This window comes from Gambusia affinis, linkage group LG12 (genome assembly GCF_019740435.1).
Source record: "Gambusia affinis linkage group LG12, SWU_Gaff_1.0, whole genome shotgun sequence".
Taxonomy (NCBI): Eukaryota; Metazoa; Chordata; class Actinopteri; order Cyprinodontiformes; family Poeciliidae; genus Gambusia; species Gambusia affinis.
Genome location: NC_057879.1, coordinates 4,540,473 through 4,564,514, shown reverse-complemented (window position 1 = coordinate 4,564,514; position 24,042 = coordinate 4,540,473). Strand labels below are relative to the sequence as shown.

General features: G+C 41.5%; 1 protein-coding gene across 1 annotated transcript; it reads left to right on the top strand.

Annotated features, from left to right (window-relative positions):
* Positions 1 to 1,767: 1,767 nt before the first annotated feature.
* Positions 1,768 to 23,059, top strand: angptl1b (angiopoietin-like 1b). Its single transcript, XM_044134728.1, has 5 exons — positions 1,768 to 2,507; positions 12,517 to 13,353; positions 16,517 to 16,710; positions 18,542 to 18,812; positions 20,136 to 23,059. The coding sequence occupies exons 2-5, from the start codon at positions 12,555 to 12,557 to the stop codon at positions 20,321 to 20,323; spliced, it is 1,452 nt and encodes a 483-aa protein (XP_043990663.1). The 5' UTR covers positions 1,768 to 2,507; positions 12,517 to 12,554; the 3' UTR covers positions 20,324 to 23,059.
* Positions 23,060 to 24,042: the final 983 nt, after the last annotated feature.

The window sequence follows — 24,042 nt, the reverse complement described above, 5'->3', positions numbered from 1 at the left end:
ACAGTTCTTTCACTGTTGCAAGAGACACAGACATCCTTCATAATCCATAAACACAAGAGAAACGTTCCACCATCCAAAACACACACACACACACACACACACACGCAATCCCTCCCAACAGTATGGCGGAGCTACTGGATCCCTGGAATGAAGCCGGAATTAGATTAGAGCTGATAGGAAACAGATTTGTAAGGGAGGAGTGAGAGAGACGAGAGAGAGAAAGACATGAATGAAGCTGACAGGTGAGTGTGTGTATGTGTGTGAAAGACGGAAACGGAGCATTAGCTCCCGCAGGTCACAGAGAGATGTTACAGTAAAAACACTACAATACCTACAGGTCCGAATAGTTTGGTTTTTTTCAATATACCTTTAGTTTTATTGTGTAGTGAATATTTGGTTGTCTCATTCAGTTTGCTTTTAAAGTGTGTTTGCTAGTTTTTATTAGTTCCATCCATCCATCCATTTTCTTTACACCCTTCTTCCCTAAATGGGGTCAGGAGGGTTGCTGGTTCCAATCTCCAGTTGCGTCCCGGGCGAGAGGCGGGGTTCACTCTGGACAGGTCGCCAGTCTGTCGCAGGGCAACACAGAGACATACAGGACACACAACCATTCACACACACACTCACACCTAGAGAGAATTTAGAGAGGCCAATTAACCTGACAGTCATGTTTTTGGACTGTGGGAGGAAGCCGGAGAACCCGGAGAGAACCCACCATGCACAGGGAGAACATGCAAACTCCATGCAGAAAGACCCCGGGAATCGAACCCAGGACCTTCTTGCTGCAAGGCAACAGCTCTACCAACTGCGCCACTGTGCAGCCGTTTTTATTAGTTATCGTTAGTTAAATATTGTTTAGTTTTAGTTTAGGTTTTATTACTTTTATTAGTAGTTTTAGTATTTTTTCATGCTTTGGCTCATTTCTAGGTGCAGAAATTGATAAGGTCAAAATATTGTATCGTGGTTATGTATACTTCAATTGGGTAATGAATAGTCAACATAAGATACCATTTTCAAAAAATATATTCGATTTGAACAACCGACTGACTGCTGTCGCCATTTTGTGGACTAGCATAGCGTAGCCATCAAGAGGCGCGTGGAGTGACGTAATTTGACGACAGTTGACGTCAAATTACGTTTTAACACAAAACTGTTTGTATTAAAAAAACCCCTAAAAAAACAAAAACAATTTCTCAACAGTCCAAAAGGCTAATAAAGAGATTCACGAACACACAAAAAAAATGTTATATCTATAATTTCAGTATGTTTTAGTTTTATGAATGCATGTTGTAGTTCCAGTTATCGTCTTTATCACAGTTTTTATTGATTTGTTAGTGAGGACCAAAAAGTTTCATTTAAATCTCATCTGAGCAAACAAAGCAACTTCTTCCACCTGTTTCCGTTGTTTCCAGCAAATGGATCTTTTTGTGGTTTTCTTTCAACAGTGGATTTCTTTCTGCTGTCCTTCCACGACGGACGGACAGATCTGCCAACTTTGCAACTAACAATTCGCCCAACAGATTCACCCACATCAGTACAAAACCGATTTTGTTTCAGAGCTTATGAGGCACGACTTTGTTGTGGTTTTTCATAGAAAAGTTAGTGGATGACAGAGATGCGCGACACTTTATTTTAACCAGCCCTAAACACGTGGCCAGTATTGCCGATATCGATACCGATATCGATACTTCTGATGTAAGATCCATGTATTGTCAAACTTCTGACTTTTAGGTGTTTTTGTCATTTCCCCCATAACCTTTTGAGTTATTTTGTTCAAACATAATTTGGACAAAGTTTACAAGTGTCCACAAAACAATTCATTAAGATATTAACGTGATTTGCACACATTTTTTTCCTAGATTAACAAAGCACAAACAAGTGTCATTTGAGCGCTAACCAAAACCAGAATCTGTTTTGAGGTAGATGTGAGCAACTCCAATACAAAATTAAATAAAATTTCAAGAGTATATCTGAAACTATAGTGACAATACTGATATGGACTTAACGTCAATATTATCGATATTTTGGATCGGTTAGCCCACGTCTACTGGATGGAATTTGACAAAAGGGACATCATGTGAGTGGAAACACTGTAAACAGCCATAACCCGATTACTAAAAGGAACAGAAACACACTAACGTAAAGTCTCTGTGTGTGTGTGTGTGTGTGTGTGTGTGTCTTTGCTGCTCACTTCCCCTAGCTGGATTCACCCCTCTTTCATTTGCTGTGAAAACATCCATCATCCCCTCCTAAACTTCACATGACATCAGAGGAAGAGGAGGGGGAGGGCCGAATCGGCTGCAAGGAAAACCTCTCCATCAGCCTCCCTTCTTTTCTGTACATGGACCACCCTCCGCCGCTCCGTACCAGTGGGCTGCGGCTGCCGTGGGCCCTCAGTTTCTGTGGGAGCTGGAGGCAAACGGAGCAGCGAGGGGCGAGGAGGCACAGAATGAACCTGGTGGAGGTGCGCTACTGAGACACACCGCTGACTGAACTCACTGACACAGGTGGGAAGTTGTTGCTTCTGGTTATTTCTAAAAGTGTCTTCTTCTTTTTTTTTCTGCTTCTTCTTTTCAACTCCGGTATATTGTACCAGTAGTTCACATCATTCTGAAAGGTGGAGAAAAACCCCCTACTTAGTCTAAAGAATGAATAAGAAAGAGACTTAATGGGTCATCCAGAGTCAGTTTATAACACAGGGGCTAAAATTAGCAGTGTTTGTTCAGCTTGAAGCCGTTTGACATTTCTTCCACTCTGTTCAACTGATGATGTGCTACTTTTTCTTGGCCTCAGTCAACAATAAAACAAAGTCTTGGGAATTAAATCAATTAAAAACTAATGGAAATGAGGTTTTTTTTTCTTCAGCATTTAAAACCTCTTCTAATCCCCAGTTTGTCATTTTTACTTTTAGAATATCATGTCAGTTGTTTTATGTGAGCATTTGTGATTTTTTTTTAAATATATTTTGCCTATCAATTTTGTGGCAAGTTAGTCACAAATTTTCCAAGAATGCATCACACTGTGGACGTTTGGTGACCGTTAGGATCTGTGGATGAGTTTTTTTTTTTTTTTTATTACCAGTGTAGGTCTTACATAAAGCCCTTCATCACATTCAGCACGTAGAAAGTCTGCGTATCATGTTGCCTCCTCAGCAGACCGGCCTAATCAGTGGCACCAGCGCTTGAGGGCAGACTGGCACAGCGCTCTGAAATGCACAGGTCCTGAGAAAAAGCCACAACACGGATTGACTGGAAAAATGCAGATTAAAAAAAAGAAATTAACAATATGTTTGAGTTATGCTTGTTTTCCAGCAGAAGATGGTTTCGTCTTCGCACTGTATGGCTATTTATCAACGTGACCTTCGCAAACTGCTCACAGCAAAGCAGGACTGATGGTTCCCTGTGAAGTGCCTGGAAAAAGTATCCATTCTCCTTGAATCTTTTTCAGATGCAGTCATATCACAACCACAAACCTCAGTGCATATTTTATGGGGCAGAGGGGGGAGATTTTAATGGGATACGCAGACAAAAAAGCGGCACACAGTTGTGAAGAAAACGATGCTTAGACTACTTTGTCTCAAATACAAATCTGAAAAGTGCGGCTTGCTTTTGTATTCAGCTTCTGCGAGTCAGGATTTTGTAAATCACATTTCACTGTAAAAATTTATTTGTGGAATGTCTCTACAATCTTTGCAAATTTGTAGACAATTCTTCCCTGAATTCATTTTTTGAAAAAAAAAAAAAAGTTCTCAATTGTACATAAGTCTGGACTTTGAATAGGCCATTGTTACACATGGATGTGTCTTGTTCTAAATGATTCCATTGTTGCTCTGGCTGTATGTTGGTTGCTTTCCTGCTGAGTGGTTTTCGTTCAACATGGCCCAGCACGTAGCTCCACCAGACTTCCAACTAATTCTGACTAGCTTCCCTTTCATCTACTGTCGACTCTGTTTAGAGCTCTGTAAGATTTTCAAAGTTTGGGATATTGTTCCGGTACCTAAACCTGCTTTAAACTTCTCCACAACTTCATTCCTAATTTATCTGCTGTGTTCCTTGGTTTTCACGAACCTCCAAGGTTTTCACAGAACAATATCAACATTACACTAACACTATGCTATCATACCTACATGGTGGTGGGTCCGCTTCTGCTAATTTGCTATACGCTACTAGCGGAGCAATTTTGTTTTGGTTAGCGGTTTAGCGTTTTTGCTAACTTAGAAAACCTTTACCGCACTTTAGCTTCCCTTAAAATATTTTTCATGGATGAATTTTAAAGCACTAATTTGTTTGGCTGTTTTGTGAACTTTTATTTGAATAAGCTGCAAATTATTCTGAACCCAGAATATGTCACTGTAGTGCTATCACAAACATTTTAAATATAATGATGACCTGCGTGCTTCCTGATCAAAAATTTGGCCCTACTGAGGATGATATGCTATGTCGTAACATATGTTGTGTCATTGACACGTGGCGACTATCATCATGGTTTAATTTTGCTCTTTAGCATTAGCTTCTGCTAAGTACCTTGTTTGTGCAGTGCTTCAGCATTAGCGGTCTGACAATACTGTGTTGAAGTAGAACGTTAGCATCAGCTTCTGCTAATCACCATCTGGTGTACTGCTTGAGCATTAGCTTCAGCTAAATAGCCTGCTGGTTTACTGCTGTAGCATTAGCATCTACTGAATAACATGTTGATGTAGTGCGTTAGCATCAGCTTCTGCTAATCACCATCTGGTGTACTGCTTTAGCATTAGCTTCAGCTAAATAGCCTGCTGGTTTACTGCTGTAGCATTAGCATCTACTGAATAACATGTTGATGTAGTGCGTTGGCATCAGTTTCTGCTTAATACCATGTTAGTGTACTGCTTTAGCATTAGCTTCAGCTAAATAGCCTGCTGGTTTACTGCTGTAGCATTAGCATCTACTAAATAACATGTTGATGTAGTGCGTTGGCATCAGCTTCTGCTAATCACCATCTGGTGTACTGCTTTAGCATTAGCTTCAGCTAAATAGCCTGCTGGTTTACTGCTGTAGCATTAGCATCTACTGAATAACATGTTGATGTAGTGCGTTGGCATCAGTTTCTGCTTAATACCATGTTAGTGTACTTCTTTAGCGTTACCTTCAGCTAAATAGCGTGTTAGTTTACTGCTTTCGCGTTAGCACGGCTAGAGTTTATGATTAGTACTTTTTAGTTAGCCCACCACTGTTGATACAGGTGGCTTTTATTTACTACTTAGATACTGGTTGTTCCAGATTTCATTATGGGATGCCATACAGATGAATGACACACTATCACTATCTTCATCACGCGGTCCATCCCAACAAGACTGGTTGAAGTTTGTGGCTGTAAAGTGTCAAAAATATTTTCGTGGATACTTTTGTGTGAACACTCGTGCATTGACTCCTGTGTGACTGCTGGTGATGTCCCACTCTGAGAACAGAGGAAGAAAAACACAGGAAATCAACCATTTAGTAAGTCATTATATGCAGTCTGCTTTGTTATAAACTTGATGAGGTCTTGCACATTGTGAACGAGGGAAACTTGGGACTAATAACCACAGATGAGATTTACAGCCCTGGCTGAGGAGCCTCTATGTAAACACTGTCACCGCTGTCAGAGTGGGGGCCTGTGAGATTCATACTGAGCGGCTGGAGTCATGCAGACGTGCCAATGTTCTCAGACTTTTTTGCTTCGACTCTTAAAGCAAGCTAACCTCCGGTTACAGAGAAACGGGGGGTGAAAGAAAGGACTTTGTTGCAAATAATAACTGCGCCACAGTGCCAAGTTGTCGCAGGGCAGCTCTTGGCGTGTGACTCGTTTTCTCTTGAGCGACCAACCGTTGGTTTGTGCTCATGTCGTTTACGATTCACAATTAATTCGAACTGCAGCTTGTTCCACATGGCAAAGCTAAAACTCTGGCTTCAGAGAGCAACAGTGTTGTTGAAAAATCTATTCATTAAAAACGTGTTGGCTCGTAGAGATCTGAGATCAATAAAACACTGAACTTCAGAACGAGTCAAGCGTATTACTTCCGTGACCAATGGTACAAAAATAGTAATCTGCAGGAGCAGCAGTTTCAGCTAATCCACCGGGATATGTTTCTTTGACTGTGAACAGGACGCTGTGCAATTAAATGTCAAAATAAGACCACATAAATTATTTAAAGCTCCTGCTGCGTCTCTCTTGGAATAATTTATTTAGACTTCTTCTACGCTTGAGAACAAATACCAACTCAGAAAGTACCAAGATTTCCACCTACAGTAGGAAGAGAAACAAAGACATTTCTCTTCCCACTGAGACTTCTTGACAAAGATTTTAAAACAGTAGTAGATTTGTTGGTTGTGTGATGTCGTAAAAATATATATATTAAATTTACTCAGGTCTTGGAAAGTCAGAATTTCAATTGATTGGGTAATTTGGAGGATTCTCCCAATCAATCCAATATCCAACTGTTTAAATAAATCCAATATGGATTTGAACTTGATCAAGTTATAGCCATCATACACTGCTCATTTGCTCTTGTCATCATTTATTTCCCAATAAATATTCAACAAGCACATCACTTTACAAAACGTGTTGCTACAACCTGTGTTTGAAAGCAATGTAAAGAAGTACATTGACATTAGCTTGTATTGCTAATAGTTAGCCTGATCAAAAGGAGGCTGGTTAAAAACCAGCCCATTATCCTGTGCTATTGGCTTCGTACAAACAGCACAGGTCAGGACTCTCGGCTATTGAGAAACAATTTCCTCCTGAAGGTACTGAGTCTGTTGAAGTTTCAGACTTTACCCAGTCGCTAACGTTTGCCAGTTCAACGCTATGAAGCTAACCGGATATTGCCTGCACTGTAAACAACCATCTTCCACTGAATGTATGTAAAGAGAATCCTCTTCTCTTTGTGTTGGAATGTCAACATCCAAATACCAAGAAACCCTCGCTTCCTTACAGCGTGTTGAAAACCACTACGAGTCTTTGCTCTGTTTGGACGTTGTTTCCATACACACCTAGATAAAGGTTGTATCTAGGTGTGTATCTTAAGGCTGCACATAGAAAACAATTAAGACCAACTTGATCACACTGACCCACATGAGACAGTGCTCTGCCAATGAAACTAGGCAGAGCCTAGATGGGTAAAGACTGTTTAAATCTCTACATTTGGCTTCTTGCCACGAGGACAGAGGCTGGCGGCTGGTTTGTGAGTAATTACTCTCTGCCCTGGGTTCATCTTAAAATGTTAAACTGAAGCAGGGTTTGAAGTACTATCCTTTAAAGGACACAATAATGGGATCATGTCCTCAGGACTAAAAGTTCTGGGTTCACCCTGTGGCCTGTAGACAGTCGATTAAAAGGTCTTAACAGTTTCTGATGACGCACAGGTGTAAAACTGGTTTAGATGAACTGAAACAGTGAATTTGTTTTGGCTTTGGTTGCTTATTAGCTCCTCAGCATAGTTAATTAGCTCATACTTGGGCATATTTGGAGCAGTGAGTGGTGAGTCCAGGGTTTAAATCTCACCTCGTGGTCTTACTGCAGGGAGTCTGCATGTCCTCCCAGTGTACGTGTGGATTCTCTGGGCACTCGGGCGTTCTCCCACAGTCCAAAAACATGACTGTTAGGTTGACCGGTCCCTTTTCAGGGTGCGTTCTCACCAGCCCTGCTTTAGTTCTGTCCTTTTGTGAATGCGCAACTGAACTCTGGAATGTCAACTCTGGTCCCCCTAAAAACGTAGGCTTCTTTTCGACTGAAGTGAACTCTGGTGCTGTTTGAACGCATATGTGGATACAAGCGGACCGGTGGATGGACCACAAACAAGAAGCGAACTATAGCGCAGGGCATTCTGGCTGAATACAACCAAAACAAATGAACAAATCTAGCGCTAAAGTGAGAAATGGCTCGTGGTCTCTTGCCAAAAACAAATGATAAATCCTACAAACGCTAAACTCTCACATGACTCCATTTCTATCTACATTGTGTCAAGAAGGAAGGCTTGCTCAGGTTTTCTTCTGAGGTTTTCCTTTTATTCCCTTCGTTTTTTTGGTGCAGCGCCACCACAGGCGAGGGGGCAAACAGCTTTTACAAAGGGTGTGGATCATTTGACACACAGTACAGTGTGAAGGCGAACCGGACCAGCTGAAAATGTGATAAATCAAACTGAGCGTGCTGGACCATCAGGTGTGAAAACACCATTATGAGTGTATGTGTACATCGTCATCTCTGTGTTTCCTGCGACGGACTGGCATGTCCACCACAGCTGCATTCTGGTTTAGCCTGACTTTGGTTCATCCAGGAGGATCTCTCACCTTCCCTTCTTTATTCCAGTTTCTGTCCAAACCAAGACGATGAAAAGATCAGCTTTCTTTACAAAAACAGGCTTCACCGAGACATTACTTAAAATGTCTGCATCTCTGTTTCTAGTGTTATACCTCAAACGCACCAAGTCCTTCTTCTTGTGTTACCACTGCCCGAAAATTAGCCCAACCAAAATGATTTATTCCTTGTGCCGACACATTTCTGCACCTCGTAAATCCATCAGGGCCCGTCACCTCGCGCTCATTAGAAGATATTTTAGATCCATCTCTTGACACGTTGGCTTCAGTCCTCTATGGATTATTTTAAATATTAAGTGAAACCCTTTTTCCAGACCGCCACAGGAATATTTTCCCTATTGATGTGCATGAGTCAGTGCAGGTAGACTGGAGGGCTGTGAGGGAATTGTGTGAGAGGTCTGAGCGGTGAGGTCTACAGAAATATTAAAACCAGACATCAACACGACACCTGATATAGAAGTGGTCAGGTCCATTTATCACACAGGAGCCGATTGGGAACGCATTGAAAATATGAGTTATGAGGATAACGCAGGAAACAACAGGGCTGCGGCAGCAGGGGGCAGCTTCTGCCTGGTGGACGCAAAGTCTGAGACCACATGGACATCTTTCAAAGTTTGCTTTGAAAAACCCCCCAATTTTTTACAATTTTTATTTTAGTGCTCTCTCGCTTCATTGTTAAACAGAACTCTCGTGTTTACGGTTCTGTGGAAACTCCTTCTGATTTACGCCAAACAACTCTCCTTTCTTACTGCAGACGGGCCAGAGGAAAAAAAACAAAACGCCAACAGAGACGCAGTGTGGTCTAACGATGTCAGATAACTTAAGGGAAAAGTCATTAAAGGGGCAGTATTATGTGTTTTCCAGGCACATAGTTCCATTTTATAGCACAATCAAGTAACATAGTTAAACACAGTTGATATGACACATATATTCATTTAAGTTCAATATGACTTAAATGAAATTTTACTTTGCAATTTAATGTCTTGTTAGCCAGGTGTTTGCTAATTGCTGCTGGCTAGTCTGAAGGAGCTGAGTGGGAGAAAGGGGGGGGGAGGGTTGCTCTGCGAGGCGGAAGCGAGTCTCAAAGGCGGAGCTAGGTCTACCCAGGCGTTTTGCACAGCTACATGGTTGCCATGGGAGATAAAAGAATTTTTTTCTTTTTCTCCGAAGAGTTTTTGCGGCGCTAGTGGCTCGTATTTTTTGCGACAGTAGGCAGACAGGAAGGAGGGCGAGGAGAGGGGGGAAGACATGCAGCAAAGGTCGTCGAGACTGGGAGTCGAACCCGCGACGTCCACGTCGAGGACTAAGGCCTCCAAGCGTGGGGCGCGCCAACACCCTGTGCCACCACAGCACACCCCAAGGATTTTTTTTTCCAAACATAAATGAAAGAATCAATGAAAGAATCAACACGCCAGCTCTGTTTTTGGTGACAGAATAACATTATAACATGATGGAAAGCTAAAAAAAAAAGGTGCTTTTATATAATACTGCAACTAGCCTTTTACTCAGATATATTACTAATAAAAAATTTAAAAAATAACGCAGTTTACACACATCACCATAATTGTACCCAGAAATAAACTCTAACCAAATATTATGTAGAATCTAACTTATTCAAGAAATACGGTTCGAAAAGGAAAACGTTACCGATGCAGATTCAGTAGACTCAGTGAACTGATTCAGATGTTCTTTTCTTCTCATTTTAATAATTATGGCTTACAGCCGATGGGTTGACAATACTCCCTAGATGTTTCTTTGGGGTTCAGGTCAATCGAGGACATTACCACCAGGGTCACTCAAGCAGCTTTTGGTACCTTTGGACGTTTGGTCCGGTACCAGGTCCTGCTGGAAAGTGAAATCTGGATCTCCAGGAAGATTGTCAGCAGAAGGAAGCATGAAGTGCTCTGGTAGACGGTTGCGTTGACATCAGCTCTGATAAAACACAGTGGAGCAACACCAGCAGATGACAAATCGCTGGCTGTGGAAATTTTCCACTGGACCGTAAGAAACTCGGATTCTGCCTGTCTTCACCCATCCTCCAAACTCTGGGGCTTTTCCAAACGTAATGCAAATTTTACTTCCACCTGAAAAGAAGATTTTTGAGCCACTGAGCAACAGTCCATTCCTTCTCTTTAGCCCAGGTAAGCGGCTTTTAATGTTGTCTTAAGTTCAGGCATGGCTTAACTCCAGGAATGTACCGGCGCATGTTCTGGATGCATCTGTGTGTGGTGCCTCCAGCTGCAGTCCAAACCCAATTGGACTTTTTGGATTGCTGCAAAGGCTGTTAGTTTTGCACTTTTTTCCCCCTATCACTTGTTTCCTTCCACACAATTTTTGTTTTAATCAAAGCAAAACACAAAACTGGAACATCCAGCTAATAAATCACGGTCAAGGATATTTTTGTTCATGTAGGCCGGCTGGTGAAGAAAAACATTGGTCTGGCTTTTAAGTTACAGTTATTTTCTAATAATCGTGACTGTCCACCTGTAGGTACGGAACTCCACGAGTGCCACATTTCAGCAATTTAAAAAGTAGGAATGTGAATACATTTGGAGATACATGCATCAAATTAATGAATTTCCATTTACCGTGAATAACAAAAATCATTTTTAATTATTTAAATCTTTAGTAAGTATTTTAAATGTATATTTTGCCTCTAGGTGATTGGTTCTGTAGCTGCGTTTTTGAGCAGGTCGACCAATCAGATGTTTACGTTTTTCTTGTGAGACATTAGAGCAGTGAGTAAATTATTTCCAACATAATCCTGAGGACGGAAAGCTGAACACAAGACAAAATGTATGAGTTTGATTTAGTTATTTCATTGTTTAATAACTTAGGATCTCTATGTTGGAAATAATATTTAGTTATTTGATATATATTTACTTTTTTTGGTCACACTTACCACTATTAGCTTTCAGTTGCAGGAATGTAATTTAGAACCAGTTCTACTGAAGAACATGTAAAAACCAAATATGGAACCGATAGTAGCAAGAGGATTGGATGGGAATATTACTGGAGGAGATTAACCAAGTCTTTAAATGGTAATTATTGATTTGCTAGTTGTTGTTGTTTTTTTTTTTTTTTTTCAGGGGTCTTTTGTAGTTCGTCCTTTTTGAAGACATGAACAGCACACTGTGATCCTGGGCTCAGGGCTGGTGGAAAACAAGACCAAAGAAAGGTTCCCAGAATGAGGGAAAATTAAATGGGGGGGGATTAAATTAAATGTGATTTTCTCTGAGTTTTAACGTGTGTTATGTAACAGACCCAATTATAGCAGCAACGTAGTTTTAATGGAGTTGGAAATAAACATTTGCAAAGGAAACCTTGACTACTGTTGTAGTGGTTTTATAAATACTTGTTTATGTGAATAGTTGCCAACGATCCAGTCTTTTCATGTTTCACATTTTCTTTCAGTATCCCTGAAAACACTCATGTTGATTATATCTGTGCATTCATGGATGAAGGAGTTTAATAAGAAATGAAATAATTATGTTTTTCTTCTAAAGTCTAAACAGTGGGGAAATTGATAAACTAGAACAATTAATTAACTGGGTTCTGTTTTAAAGCATAAAGCGGATATGTCAGGAAATTATCCGTTGCTGTACGGTGGGATGCAAATAAAATGCATTTTAATGCATACCAGGTTAAGGCATAGGAAATAGATCAATGGATTGATATTTATAGAGTAGAATAGAAATGACCTTTATTGTCCCTCAATGGGGAAATTCATGTGTGCTAGCACTAAGGTGACAGGCAAGACGAAACATTGGGAGCATTTTGCTTCAGCAGGTTACAGATTCGACAGAGATCTGCAAAATATTCAACAGCAGCGGTTCATTGGGGTTTGCATGCTCTCCGTTTTTCAGTATCGTTTTTGTCTAAGTATTCGGGGGGATTTTTCTCCTGGCTAAAAAATGCATGAGGTCAGTTGTTTCAAGTACATGAAGGCTCGTTTATCTCGGATTGGTACCGCTCCCTCCGCGAAACAGCAAAGAGCAACTTAGCACAGACGGTACATGGATCCTATTGGTTTCTGACATATCATGTAGAAATGAATCTTGTGAAAGATAGTGACAGGCTGTATAGTTGGAGATAGACACTTGTTATTGGTGTTCGCTGATATGCACAAAACACAGATTTGATCATTTCATGATTTCTTTTTGTTGTTGTTGTTGTAATTTTACAGATCTTCTGGTTGTTTGGCTGTAAGCAAGAGGAGCAACCATGGGACTTGAGATGTGGAGCCTTTCCCTCCTGTTGGGTTTGTCTCTCTGGACCAATGGTCAAGCCCTGGCGAGGAACCCCATTCTGTCCAGGATACGAAGAGCTCCAGGGGCTGCCGAAGAAAACAAGAAGTGCTCCTACACCTTCCTGGTCCCGGAGCAAAAGATTACGGGCCCCATCTGCGCCACCCGGGGCTACGCCACCGACAAAGACCGAGTGACGCGCCTGGACGTCGCGGCGGTGCGCGACCTTCTGTCCAAACAGCGTCGAGAGATGGAGACTCTGAAGCTCGTGGTGGATGTGGACGGCAACATGGTGAATGAGATGAAGCTACTGAGGAAGGAGAGCAGAAACATGAACTCCAGAGTGACTCAGCTGTACATGCAGCTGCTGCATGAGATCATAAGGAAGAGGGATAACTCACTGGAGCTGGCCCAGCTGGAGACGCGCATCCTTAACGCCACCTCTGAGTCGCTGCGGTTGACGTCCCGGTACAAGGAGCTGGAGGCCAAATACGCAGTGCTGTCTGCAATCGTGAACAATCAGTCGGCGCTGATCGGAACGCTAGAGGAGCACTGCATGCAGATGCACAGTCGGCGCCATGAGCAGCCGCCCATAGGACCCCCGCTGGTGCAGGTGGTACCTGAGAACATTCCGGTCAGCGTGCCACGGTTCACCAATGAGATCCAGAGTCGAAACACCAGAGGGTTTGGCCCGGAAAGGGGCTCTCGCTCTGGGTCAACCCCCACGACCAGTACACTGGAGGTCCCGAAATCTGAGAGAAACTTCAGCACAGAGGGTGAGTGGGCGATTGTCCGCTTCTTCTTTTTCATTCCTAGATTCTGTGGCACGGTCAGATCTATATGACCATTGTGGAAAGAAAGAAAAGAAAAATGGAAGAGTACATTCCCACCAAAAGCTCAGAAACTTGGAGATTCATATCAGAAACGTTCTGGAAAATTTCTGAGATTGAAAAGTCAATATTTTGCTAGAAACCCCCCCCCCCCCAAAAAAAAACCCCGGAAATTTTGAGATTCATCGTAGACATTTTCTAGAAAAAAAAAACATGAATTTCTTTTTAGTTTGAAAAGTCAAAAAATTTGCTAGAAAAAAAAATCTGAAATTTTGAGATTAATCTCAGTGATTTCTTGAAAAACCGAAGCAATTCCTGAGTTTCGAGAGTCAAACATTTTTGACTGTTTTGAAATTCTCTGAGGTTTTTTTTTTTTTTTAAAAAGTGACTTTTGAAACTCATAAATTTCCACCTTTTCTCTTGAAAATGAAGATTTTTGGAGCTCAGAATTTATTTATTTATTCTAGAAAATTCAAGAAATTTTTGGGTGAAAATGTTCTCCTCGTTTTCCTTTTCTATCTACAATAGCCATTGTAGATCCAAGACAGTCCTGTCATGGCGAAATGTACAACAGTCATTACTTTGAAAGGCCAACAATAACAACATCACGCTGTAAGGCTGCAGCTGTAACCTGGACCAGCGGCCTCGTTTCAAAAGGTTAAAAATGTGCAGAATCAGCTGGAACTCTGCTTCATACTCGGCAGAAAACACACAGACCAGAATGGAAACACAAATGTTGTACAATCCGAGTCGACCAAGGAAACCTTTACCAAGGGAAAAGACAGGGTCCAGCAGCTGGATTTTGCTCATTGACAGAAAGTTTTTGACGTGCTCACATTGGCTCTGCCCAAGAATAATAAAGTGTGAAGGATTTCAGGACAGCTATGTTGGCAAATGATCCGTTTGCGAGACTGTTCCGTTGCGTGAGACTCAGACAAAAGCCAGGCGGGCATGATGGCTGGTTACGGCAAGAGCAGAGGCATGTTCAGCATATGCAAGAGGCCGCGAGGCTCAACAGTAGTATAAATAAATAATTACATAGGAGTTGCTTACCCCTCCAACAAACTCACTACACACAGCTACATGAATCTATTTGTAGCTGTTTGTCGTCATAGCGGGGAGGAAAAAGTCATTTCTCATTAGAGAGACTTAATTGGTCTGTCCATAGAGGAAATTATAAACAAGAATAGCTTTGTAGAGCTGCAGCAGCCACATGTAAATGGTAAATAGCCTGCTTTGAGTGTTATTGCTGAAAACCCAAACAACTTTACAGTACAATCCACAATAGCTCGTTCACATGTGTTCATACACTTTATTTCAGAGGTGCCAGATTTTCCATGGATTTTTGGGTATGGGTGAGATTTGAGGGGGTGAGTATTAAAAAAGTGAGGTGTTATTAATGCTAAAAAAGAACCCAAAAAAACTGTAAAATGTGTAAAGCTTAGAGTTGTCTAGCAGGGTTTTCAAAGTGTATTTTTTTTTTTTTCCGCTCACCAACACTGGAGGCCTTTCCGGGTTATCATGAAGTACTAGGTCTCCTTTGACCAACTGCAATCAAAAGGCCTTACTGCCGTTCATATGGACAACATGTCTGTTAGCATTTAGAGCATTTTGACAAGGTGAGTTTATAGTGTAGCACCACCAAAAATGGTATCTATCTGAGAGTGATCAAGACCTGGGAGATAATTCTACTAATATGACCAGATACAAACACTATGGAAGAGTGCATGCACTTTCCCCTGGTCAGAGAGATATTTACAGTAGTTGTTTACCAGAACACTGTAAGAAGACGTACAACCATTAGTAAATCAATAATAACTGCTGTCAATGTCTGATGACACGTCCTCGTTTAGGTCCAACCAAGGACATCAACAGTATATTGAGTTGCAACAATACAACAATAAGAAATTTGTTTATTAATTTCTTCAAAGTCCAAACTTTTATATGGTACAGTTCACAAAGAGCAGGTTGATGATGCCAGGGCTTTTTAAAGCTTACAACAAATGAGAGTCTGTGTTTTGAGTTTGACACTGTAAAACAGTTGTGTAGCTGCCTGGTCTGAAAAGCTGCTCTGGGAGGATGAAGCCATTATTAAAAAGGAAACATAAAACCCCAGATTAAAGTTGCACACAGGAACATAGGACCTTTTAGAGACATGTCCCAGGGTTTGTTCATTAAACACATTGATTCATTTGGAGAGAAATAAACATTTGACCCATGAGAAAAAAAAAAAGGTTATGGGTATTTTTAGATTGTTTATGTAAATATTCAATGCGATTAGGATGATCAAACCCAAACGGCATTGTAAGAAAAGCTTTTGCTAGCATGCTAGCACTTTCACTTTATTTGGAGTGAGCTTTACTTGGGCTGTGTGAGAGAAAAAGCCTGATGCTCTCTCCAATAGTGTTTATTCACAAACCTGTATATGTAAGAATACACAGAGTTTGAAATAACATACTTCAAGCTACAAGAGAGATATAACAAATGACACTGAAGTAGTGCTACATTTTAGCCAAGTTAAAATGTAGCTCCTAAGCTAGTAGGAGAATTGTTATGAGGCTAACAATAAACTGTCAAATATTTGTCAAATTTTAAGATTGTTTTTTTCTATCTGGCATAGAAAATGTTTGTTAAAGGCTCACTCTCTAAATTACTTCATGTTTTAAAATGTAATAAAATGAAGAAAACAGCTGCTTTGATTCTGTTTTACTTTAGCCTATTTTAGCTAGGCTTACTAGCTAAAGCTGAGAGATTGTGTGTCATAGAATCTCATAGTTCTATACAGCTAGCTAGTAAGCCTAGCTATTTTAACTAGCCTTACTAGCTAAATCAGTACAATTCACGATAGCTGCTCTAGCTAAGCTTACTAGCTAAAGCAGGCCACTAAGCCCAGCATGTATTCCCTTAGATGCACAGTTTTTTAAAGTATGTTTCAAACTCTTCTCCTTTCGCTTGCTCTTTGCCTTTATGTAAACATTTACAAAGTTACTGGACAAGACCGATGGCTCTTGAGTTCACTGTCAGATTGTTAGTCCCGTTGTCCATTTTCCAGCTGGATCCTGTCCTTCACCGCCTGCTCCCCCTCTCTCTTCTCATGCTTTTCCTTCAGGTCCATTCAGAGACTGCCAAGAGGCGCAGGAGGCCGGCCACAGCACCAGCGGCATGTATCTGATCAAACCAGATGAGGCGGAGAGGCCGGTGCAAGCCTGGTGTGAACAGGATATAGACAACGGAGGTTGGACGGTCATCCAGTGTCGGAGAGATGGATCAGTGAACTTCTTCAGGAACTGGGATAGCTACAAGGTGATGACAGCGGCACTTCCTCCAACTCTTTCAAAAATAACAGCTCTGCCGTTATTTGACCTTTCCAAGGGAGCCGTGGGGTCTTTGAGATAATTACCTGCAGGTCTAAAGTCCCCCTGTTACCATAAAACACAATGTTTTGAGATCCCCATCATGAAACTGTAGCCGTCCCGATGAGAAAGGTATGCTCCACGTCTTTCCAAAACCACTTCTACTATAGAGCCTCCCCACTGCGTGGCCCAGCACAGTGAGCATATAGAGGCTCTGTGAGGATGAGGAGTACACCGCTGCTGACAGCTGCAACAATCCAGCGTTCCACTGAGTCTGGCCAGCATCATGCGCTGGCAACTGGCAACTAAATTGCTCTCCTCAACGCTGATTTGTCTCTGCACTCTACCACAAGACCCACGTACACACACACTGAACCATGCTGAAATCCTATTTCATTCATCATGTGCTGGCTCACAATTCGTCCACATTCATGAACCTCAACTTTTTTTCTTCTTTTTTTTCCCAAGTGGAGTGTTTTTGAGACTGGTGCAGGGCGTTGGTGTTTTTGAACTTTCTCACATTTTTGCCACATTACAACCATAGAGGTTAACAAGATTTAATGGAAATTGAATGTGATGGACATGAAAAAAGATAAACCAAACTATGTAAAGTTCTATAAAGTTATGGATGATTATGAAGTTGAAGGAAGAGGATCAATTTTGGATCAAATTGATCCTCTAGTCGTAGGGGTGTCAAACTCCAGTCCTCGAGGGCCCCAGCCCTGCAACTTTTAGATGTGCCTCTGCTGCACCACACCTGAATAGAATAATTAAGGCTCTGGAGAACTGATCTACACAAGGTGGAGGTAATTAAGTCATTTCATTCCAGTGTTTTGTACCTGTGGCACATCTAAAAACTGCAGGACTGCTGCCCTCAAGGCCTGGAGTTTGAGACCCCTGCTAGTGGATGTCAATAGTGGATTTGCATTTCTCCACAATTAGTGTTTTGCACTGTAGAAACCCAAAATCTTGCCAAGTATTTTTGGTCTAGTTTCTAGTGCAAATATTTTGGTACAGTTGAAATAAGCAAGCTGTTGGAACTTGCTTTGAATATTTCCCTTATAACGAGACATTTGTCCCATGTTATGCATGAAGTAATCTACCAGTGGGACTTGTTCTTTTTTATTCATCTTAAGGAATTATTTACTTAAAATCAGATCGTATATCTTGAAGAGACGTTACTGGTGAAGTTAGTTTTGTTTATTTTTCAGTGGACTAAGATATTTGCGCTAGAAACTTTTCAAAAATACCTTAAGATTTTGTGTTATTGCAGTGTGCCCAATCTTTCCAAAAATAGTTCAAGCTCAGTTAGATTAGAAGGAGTCCATTTATAAATATCAATTTTCCATTTTGTCCCAGATTCTCAATTGAATTTGGGTCTGGGCTTTGACTGGGCCTTTCTAACACCTGATCTGGATAATGAATTTAATAGTTGGTAAAAGCCTGGGGTATGTTTTATAACCTACGTTCAAAACCGCTTGGCTTCATGACCCAGTATCAGAATTCTGAACACAGGCGCTTATTTTATTGCGTAAACTCTTCAGCATTGCTTTCTTCTAAATTTCATAGGTTAAGGTGGTAATCTATTGTCACCATGTGCTCTTTGCTCTTTGAAGTTCGCCTGAATTACAGAAGCGCAACCGAAACTCTTCCACAAGAGGTTTTATGTTCCCAGATAATCACCGCGTTTCCAAACTCCTCGGGGACCCAGATGAATACACAACACGCGTTATTTCCTGTGATCTCGTTGTGACCTTCCCTGTAATCTTCCTTTGATCCAGAGCGGCTTTGGCAACATAGACGGGGAGTACTGGCTCGGCCTGGAGGCTATCTACAAGCTGGGGAGGCAGGGAGACTACAAGCTCCTGGTGGAGATGGAGGACTGGATGGACAAGAAGGTGTACGCGCAGTACAACAGCTTCCACCTGGAGCCCGAGAGCGAGGGCTACCGCCTGCGGCTGGGCACCTACCAGGGCAACGCGGGGGACTCCCTCAGCAGCCACAACGGCAAACAGTTCACCACTCTGGATCGAGACAAGGACGCCTTCTCAGGTTGGTCATACCGGGATGTCTTCTTTACAGAAGCGTTGCATTTTACTTGTTTACATTTCGTCAAAGACGATTCTTTGACTTGCTGACCGTGGCCGCGCTGTAGAACAAGTTCTGTTAACTAAATGTGGGAAACCTGGACATGTGGGTGTTATTCATTTTGTGCGCTGCGCCACAGCAAAGGGAGGAATAAAGCAGAAAAACTGTTGAAGAACAACTCAAAAATTGTTTTCACGTTTATTGCGCTGTTCATATTGGTCTCGATGTTTGCAGTTTTTTTGGAGCGCAACTCGAAACTCGACGTCATTCACAGCAAATATATATTAACAAAGACTGAGCAGGACGGATCATCTGGGAAATGATGGACAGGGACAGTCTGACTAAAACTACTTTGATGTTAGACATATTCTGGGGCTGATTATGTGTCTCTGCTTATGCCCAAGCCCAAATGAGCAACGTTCAAAAAAATTGTGCTAAGAAGTTTTCTTTTGCCTACGGACAAGTTTTGCTTTATAAAGAAATTTGAGCTATTACTACTGATTGCTGTAAATTACGCTTAACGTACCTTTTACCGGCTTCATACAACTTTTCCTCCGCAGGCAGATCGTTGGTAGAAGCAGATAAAATATATACTGAAATTGAACAAGAACACTCCAAAAAGTCCACGAAGCACAAATTCCAGTAAACTATTCAGATAAAAAAATAAAAATAAAATCAACTTGTAATCGTACTGATCACAAACGCTTTGTAAATTACTGTATTCGGTTGTAATTTATATCTCAGCGCCCTAACATGGAGGTAGGGTTGTTTACCTCCATCGAAGCATTGAAGTTCTGCTCCTGTTTTTCTACACGGACCCTGAACGTCGTGGTTCGGGGCCCCCGTTCGCCTGGAATCCCAGGAAGCCTTCAGCGAAGCCTTCACTTCCTTTAGAAAACAAACAATGATCTCTCACTCAGATCCATGACCCTTTTTCATTCAGCGCTGAACGCATGCCAAAGCGCTCGAGGTGACAAAGAGATTATTTGCTGTCGGCGTAAGTAAATAAGCTCTTTATGACCTTTTTTTTTTTTCCCAAATTGTGTTTGACTCTTTGGGACTCAGTCATGCTTGACCTCAGTCAACACTGTTGATCCCCACGAGCTCCACAAATAGAGGTTAGATTAGTGAAGGAGCGCAACGTCGGGTTTTAGACATCTCATCAAGGCAATTTTCTTCTTTAAAAGAAACTTAGTTTTTCTGCTGACTTTTTGTAAAGCATTCTATACAAAAACCTTCTTGCCCATTAACCTTTTCTTCCTCTTGATTCCCTTTAATCCATAACAGGTAACTGTGCCCATTTCCATAAAGGAGGCTGGTGGTACAACGCCTGTGGCCAAGCCAACCTCAATGGTGTCTGGTACACCGGAGGAGTGTACCGCAGCAAATTCCAGGACGGCATCTTCTGGGCCGACTACGGCGGAGGTTTCTACTCCATGAAGTCTGTCCGCATGCTGATCCGGCCCATAGACTGAGGCTGCTGGGCCGTCGCATTCAAGACTCACTGTTTAAGTTGCTGCGCTATACGGTACATCTGCAGCAAGAGGTCGATCGCGGACGGACAAACTCAGCCAACGGAAAGAGGCCGAGCATCGGTTTGCGGGAACAGAAGCAAAACTCTGCACATATGGGGGATTTAGGAGACACAAATCTGTATCACACATAACTTTGTAAAGCAACAATAAGTCACAATTTCTTGAACTTTTTATCATTATGTGTGATGCCACAACCACAAACTTTGACATGTTTGTTTTCATAAACCAAAGTAGTCCATTGAATAGATGTAATGTGGGAAAACAATACATGGTTTTCCCATTATTTACAAATTAAAAACTGAAAAATGTAGCAACCATGTGTTTTGAGCTCCGTTTCCTCTGACATCTACACGTAAAATTCAAATGTGGAATATTTTTTGACCCGTGCCAAACATCAGCTGCGGCAGAAACCAATGCAAATTTTATTGATGCGTTGTCCATCTTCTGGTAGAACATCACTAAATTGGTAGCCAGAGGTGCAATGGGATGTGATAGGATGTCCCAGTCAAAGTCCAGACCAATTAGGAAAACACAAAAATTGTACTTTAAAGCACATTGTCCTTGTCCAGTGATTATTGGGTGAGAGGCTTGGTACACCCGAGACAGGATGCCAATTTATTTAATAAGTTACAGGGAATTGGCCCATCAGTCATATTTCTGGACTATAGGAGGAAGCATCTGGTCTCTGGGACAATCCACACAGGCAGAACTCTGTGCAGAAAAACTGGGATTTGAACCCAAGTCTTTCTATCAACAAGGCAACAGCCGCATTGACTGTAAAATCGCTCAAATTGTAGTTCTGAAAATCCACACGATAATTTCGAAAAGAACCGAGATTTCCGTTAAAAACCTTTTTTTTTTTTTTGCGCTAGGATGAGGTGGTTTTTCAGCCGTATCGAAATAAGTGTATACAAAACCCAAAAACAATGATCAGCAACCGGATGTCGCTACTGGCGGAAAATGGTAAGAAGTGGTTGGAGGATGATGGTGCAGTATGTTTCGTAATGACGTGTCTCGTGAAATGTTTACGGGATACGTCACTACGTATCCCGTAAACACGGGATGAAATACAACTGCGGTATTTCATGAAAACACCACAGTTGCAAAATTGTGTCTTTTCTTGACATCAGAGGAATATTGTAATGGAAACGCAGCTGATGCTACCCACTGCACCACCATCTACGTTGACTGAGTTGGAGCTACTTTGTAAAAAAGAATTGATAGATATTTATTGGTTTAAAAAAACAACAACATGGAAACCATGTAAAATACATAGTTTGTGGTTGTTGCTTGACAAAATGAGAAAAAGTTGAAAGAGCATGAATAACCCTCCAAGGCCCTGCATGTTAAAAGGTGAAAGATATTTCAGAGAGTATTCAAGTCTGTAACTTTACTGGTACTAATGTCACATGATCCGAATGCAACTTCACCTACCTCGCCAAGATAAACATCTGGTGCTAACAAGAGTTTCCGCTTTTACTTAGCTTTAGGTACGACAAGCTGGAAAATACACTGTGTTGAAACCTGCACAGATAAACTACACACACTTTTCCACATTTTAATTTCACAATGCTTTTAATTGAGATTCCTACCCTTAAAACACCCTTTCTGCTGCATGCTAAAACACTTTGTCTGAGTGCAGACGACCAGAACGTGTAATTTATGCTTACAATTAAGTTATCATAACAGTGAAAAGGGCCAGGTGTCCTTTGAGAGCAGGAAACGATCTCGTAGAAAAACAGGAGCCGTTTCCTCCTGCTGTAAATAGGACAATCATTCTCAAACTGTGCGCGCTTATATGGAAATTGTTCTTGTGTGTTTTTCTCACTCGGACTTTGATTAAAGTTCGGTATGTCTCTGGGAAAGGCAAGCATTGTTGAGAGGGGAGTAAGGGGGGGTGGACTTAAGTCTTGCTTTTCGTGGTTTTGGAGATGGAAAAATATGCCTACCAGGCAAATTGAGAGTTTTAAGCGCTGGGACAGACAACGAGAAACACATTTCTGGGGGAAAAAAAAACAAAAAACAGACTGGATGGAGGGAGGAAGAGGTGAGGAAGGGAGATGGATGGGAATGGAATCAGTCCAAATTTCCGTGTTTGTTTGTTTTTTTCTTCTTCTTCACAGTAGCCTACATACCTCCCTTCAATCCTGCCTTTTAATACATTCTTTCCACTCAGTGGAGGATCTCTTTGTCTTTTGGTGAAGAGATCTTGCATGGATTAAGTCATGGGTCCCTGTGCAGCGATCAGTTGGAAACCTTTCAGGGGGGAATCAAACCAGCAGACGGAAAAGATAGAAGGTTGAGTCCATGTTGAACAGCAGAACTGCATAAAACACGTTAAAGGCAAGCAGATCTGCAAATAGACCTAAGACCACAAAAGATCTCACACCCAGCGATGTAAGCCTCTTAACAAAGCAACAAAACGCTCTATAAGAACTCTAGTCAGATTCATTTGGTCACCCAAGAATGTTTATGGAAAAACGCAAGCACTATTAGAAGCTGCATCATTTTCCTAAAACTGAAGCACAATAAAAGCTGAGAGCGGTGACTCACTCTCCGCTGGAAAACAACTTTGTACAAGAAACAGACATGAAATACAATCACGCCTGGTTGGCCTCTGCTCTCAGCACACGGCATGTTTTCAGTTCGCACATACACATAATGTTCCCCTCCATGGCGGCGAGAAAAACTTTCACTCTTCATCAAAATCAAATATTATCAAGTAGCCTGCTGCAGGATGTAAAAGCAGAAACAACTCTCAGAACTCATCTCCAACCAAAATAGTAAAATAGTGGCTACTTAGCATAGTAAAAAACCAACGCAATGTATATTGTTTTAGTGACTGTAGTGGCTACTTAGCCATTAACTAAATAATCACTACTGGCTACTTAGCTAATGACTCTGGGAAAGGCAAGGCCATTAGTGGCTAAGTAGTGGCTACTTAGGCTTTAGCTAACCTGGATGGTTAGCTAGTGGCTACTTAGGCTTTAGCTAACCTGGATGGTTAGCTAATGGCTATGCGTGTGACAGTTTGGCCTAAACCCTACTGTATTGTTTCTGAAAAACCCAAGGGGTTTGCAGTTACAATACATTAGCTAAGTAGCTATAGCTATAGCTACTTAGCCACAGCTACCTAGCTTAGCAAGTCAGGGGCGTAACAATTGACTAAGGCTAGTTCAAGGAGCCTGCCGTAGGATGTAAAAGCATAAACAACTCTTAATCCTCATCTCCAACCAAAACAGTACAATAGTAAAATACAAGTTAAATTTATAAAAAATAAAGTATGTTTAGCACCTGTTGGAAGGTTATTTTTAAAGGGTACCTTTCATCTGACAAATGAGTCTCACTGGAACGTAGGCTGCAATTTACTGAACATAACTGTAAAATGATGCAATACTACATCTCATTTTAAATGTGTGTATACATTTTGGTTATACATCTGCAAGCTTTGGGAAAGCCATTCAGGACGCCTAATGTACGTTTACCAAAAGGGATCAATGTCATCCAGTTGGGAGTTAAGTCCACGTCTCAACCAGCTGACCCAAAATGTCACTCTCAAGGAAATTGGTTAGGATTTTTGAGAACAACCCCAGCAGTACCAAGTTTTCATCTAAATACAGACTAGACGCCACTGGAAGAACTACTCTCACAGCCAACGG

Bases quoted from the DNA above. Each gene is read 5' to 3' on its own strand.
- angptl1b (XM_044134728.1), top strand. From the start codon at position 12,555: ATGGGACTTGAGATGTGGAGCCTTTCCCTCCTGTTGGGTTTGTCTCTC. The intron at 13,354-16,516 runs GTGAGTGGGCGA...CTTTTCCTTCAG, and splicing joins GAGAAACTTCAGCACAGAGG to GTCCATTCAGAGACTGCCAA. The intron at 18,813-20,135 runs GTTGGTCATACC...AATCCATAACAG, and splicing joins AGACAAGGACGCCTTCTCAG to GTAACTGTGCCCATTTCCAT.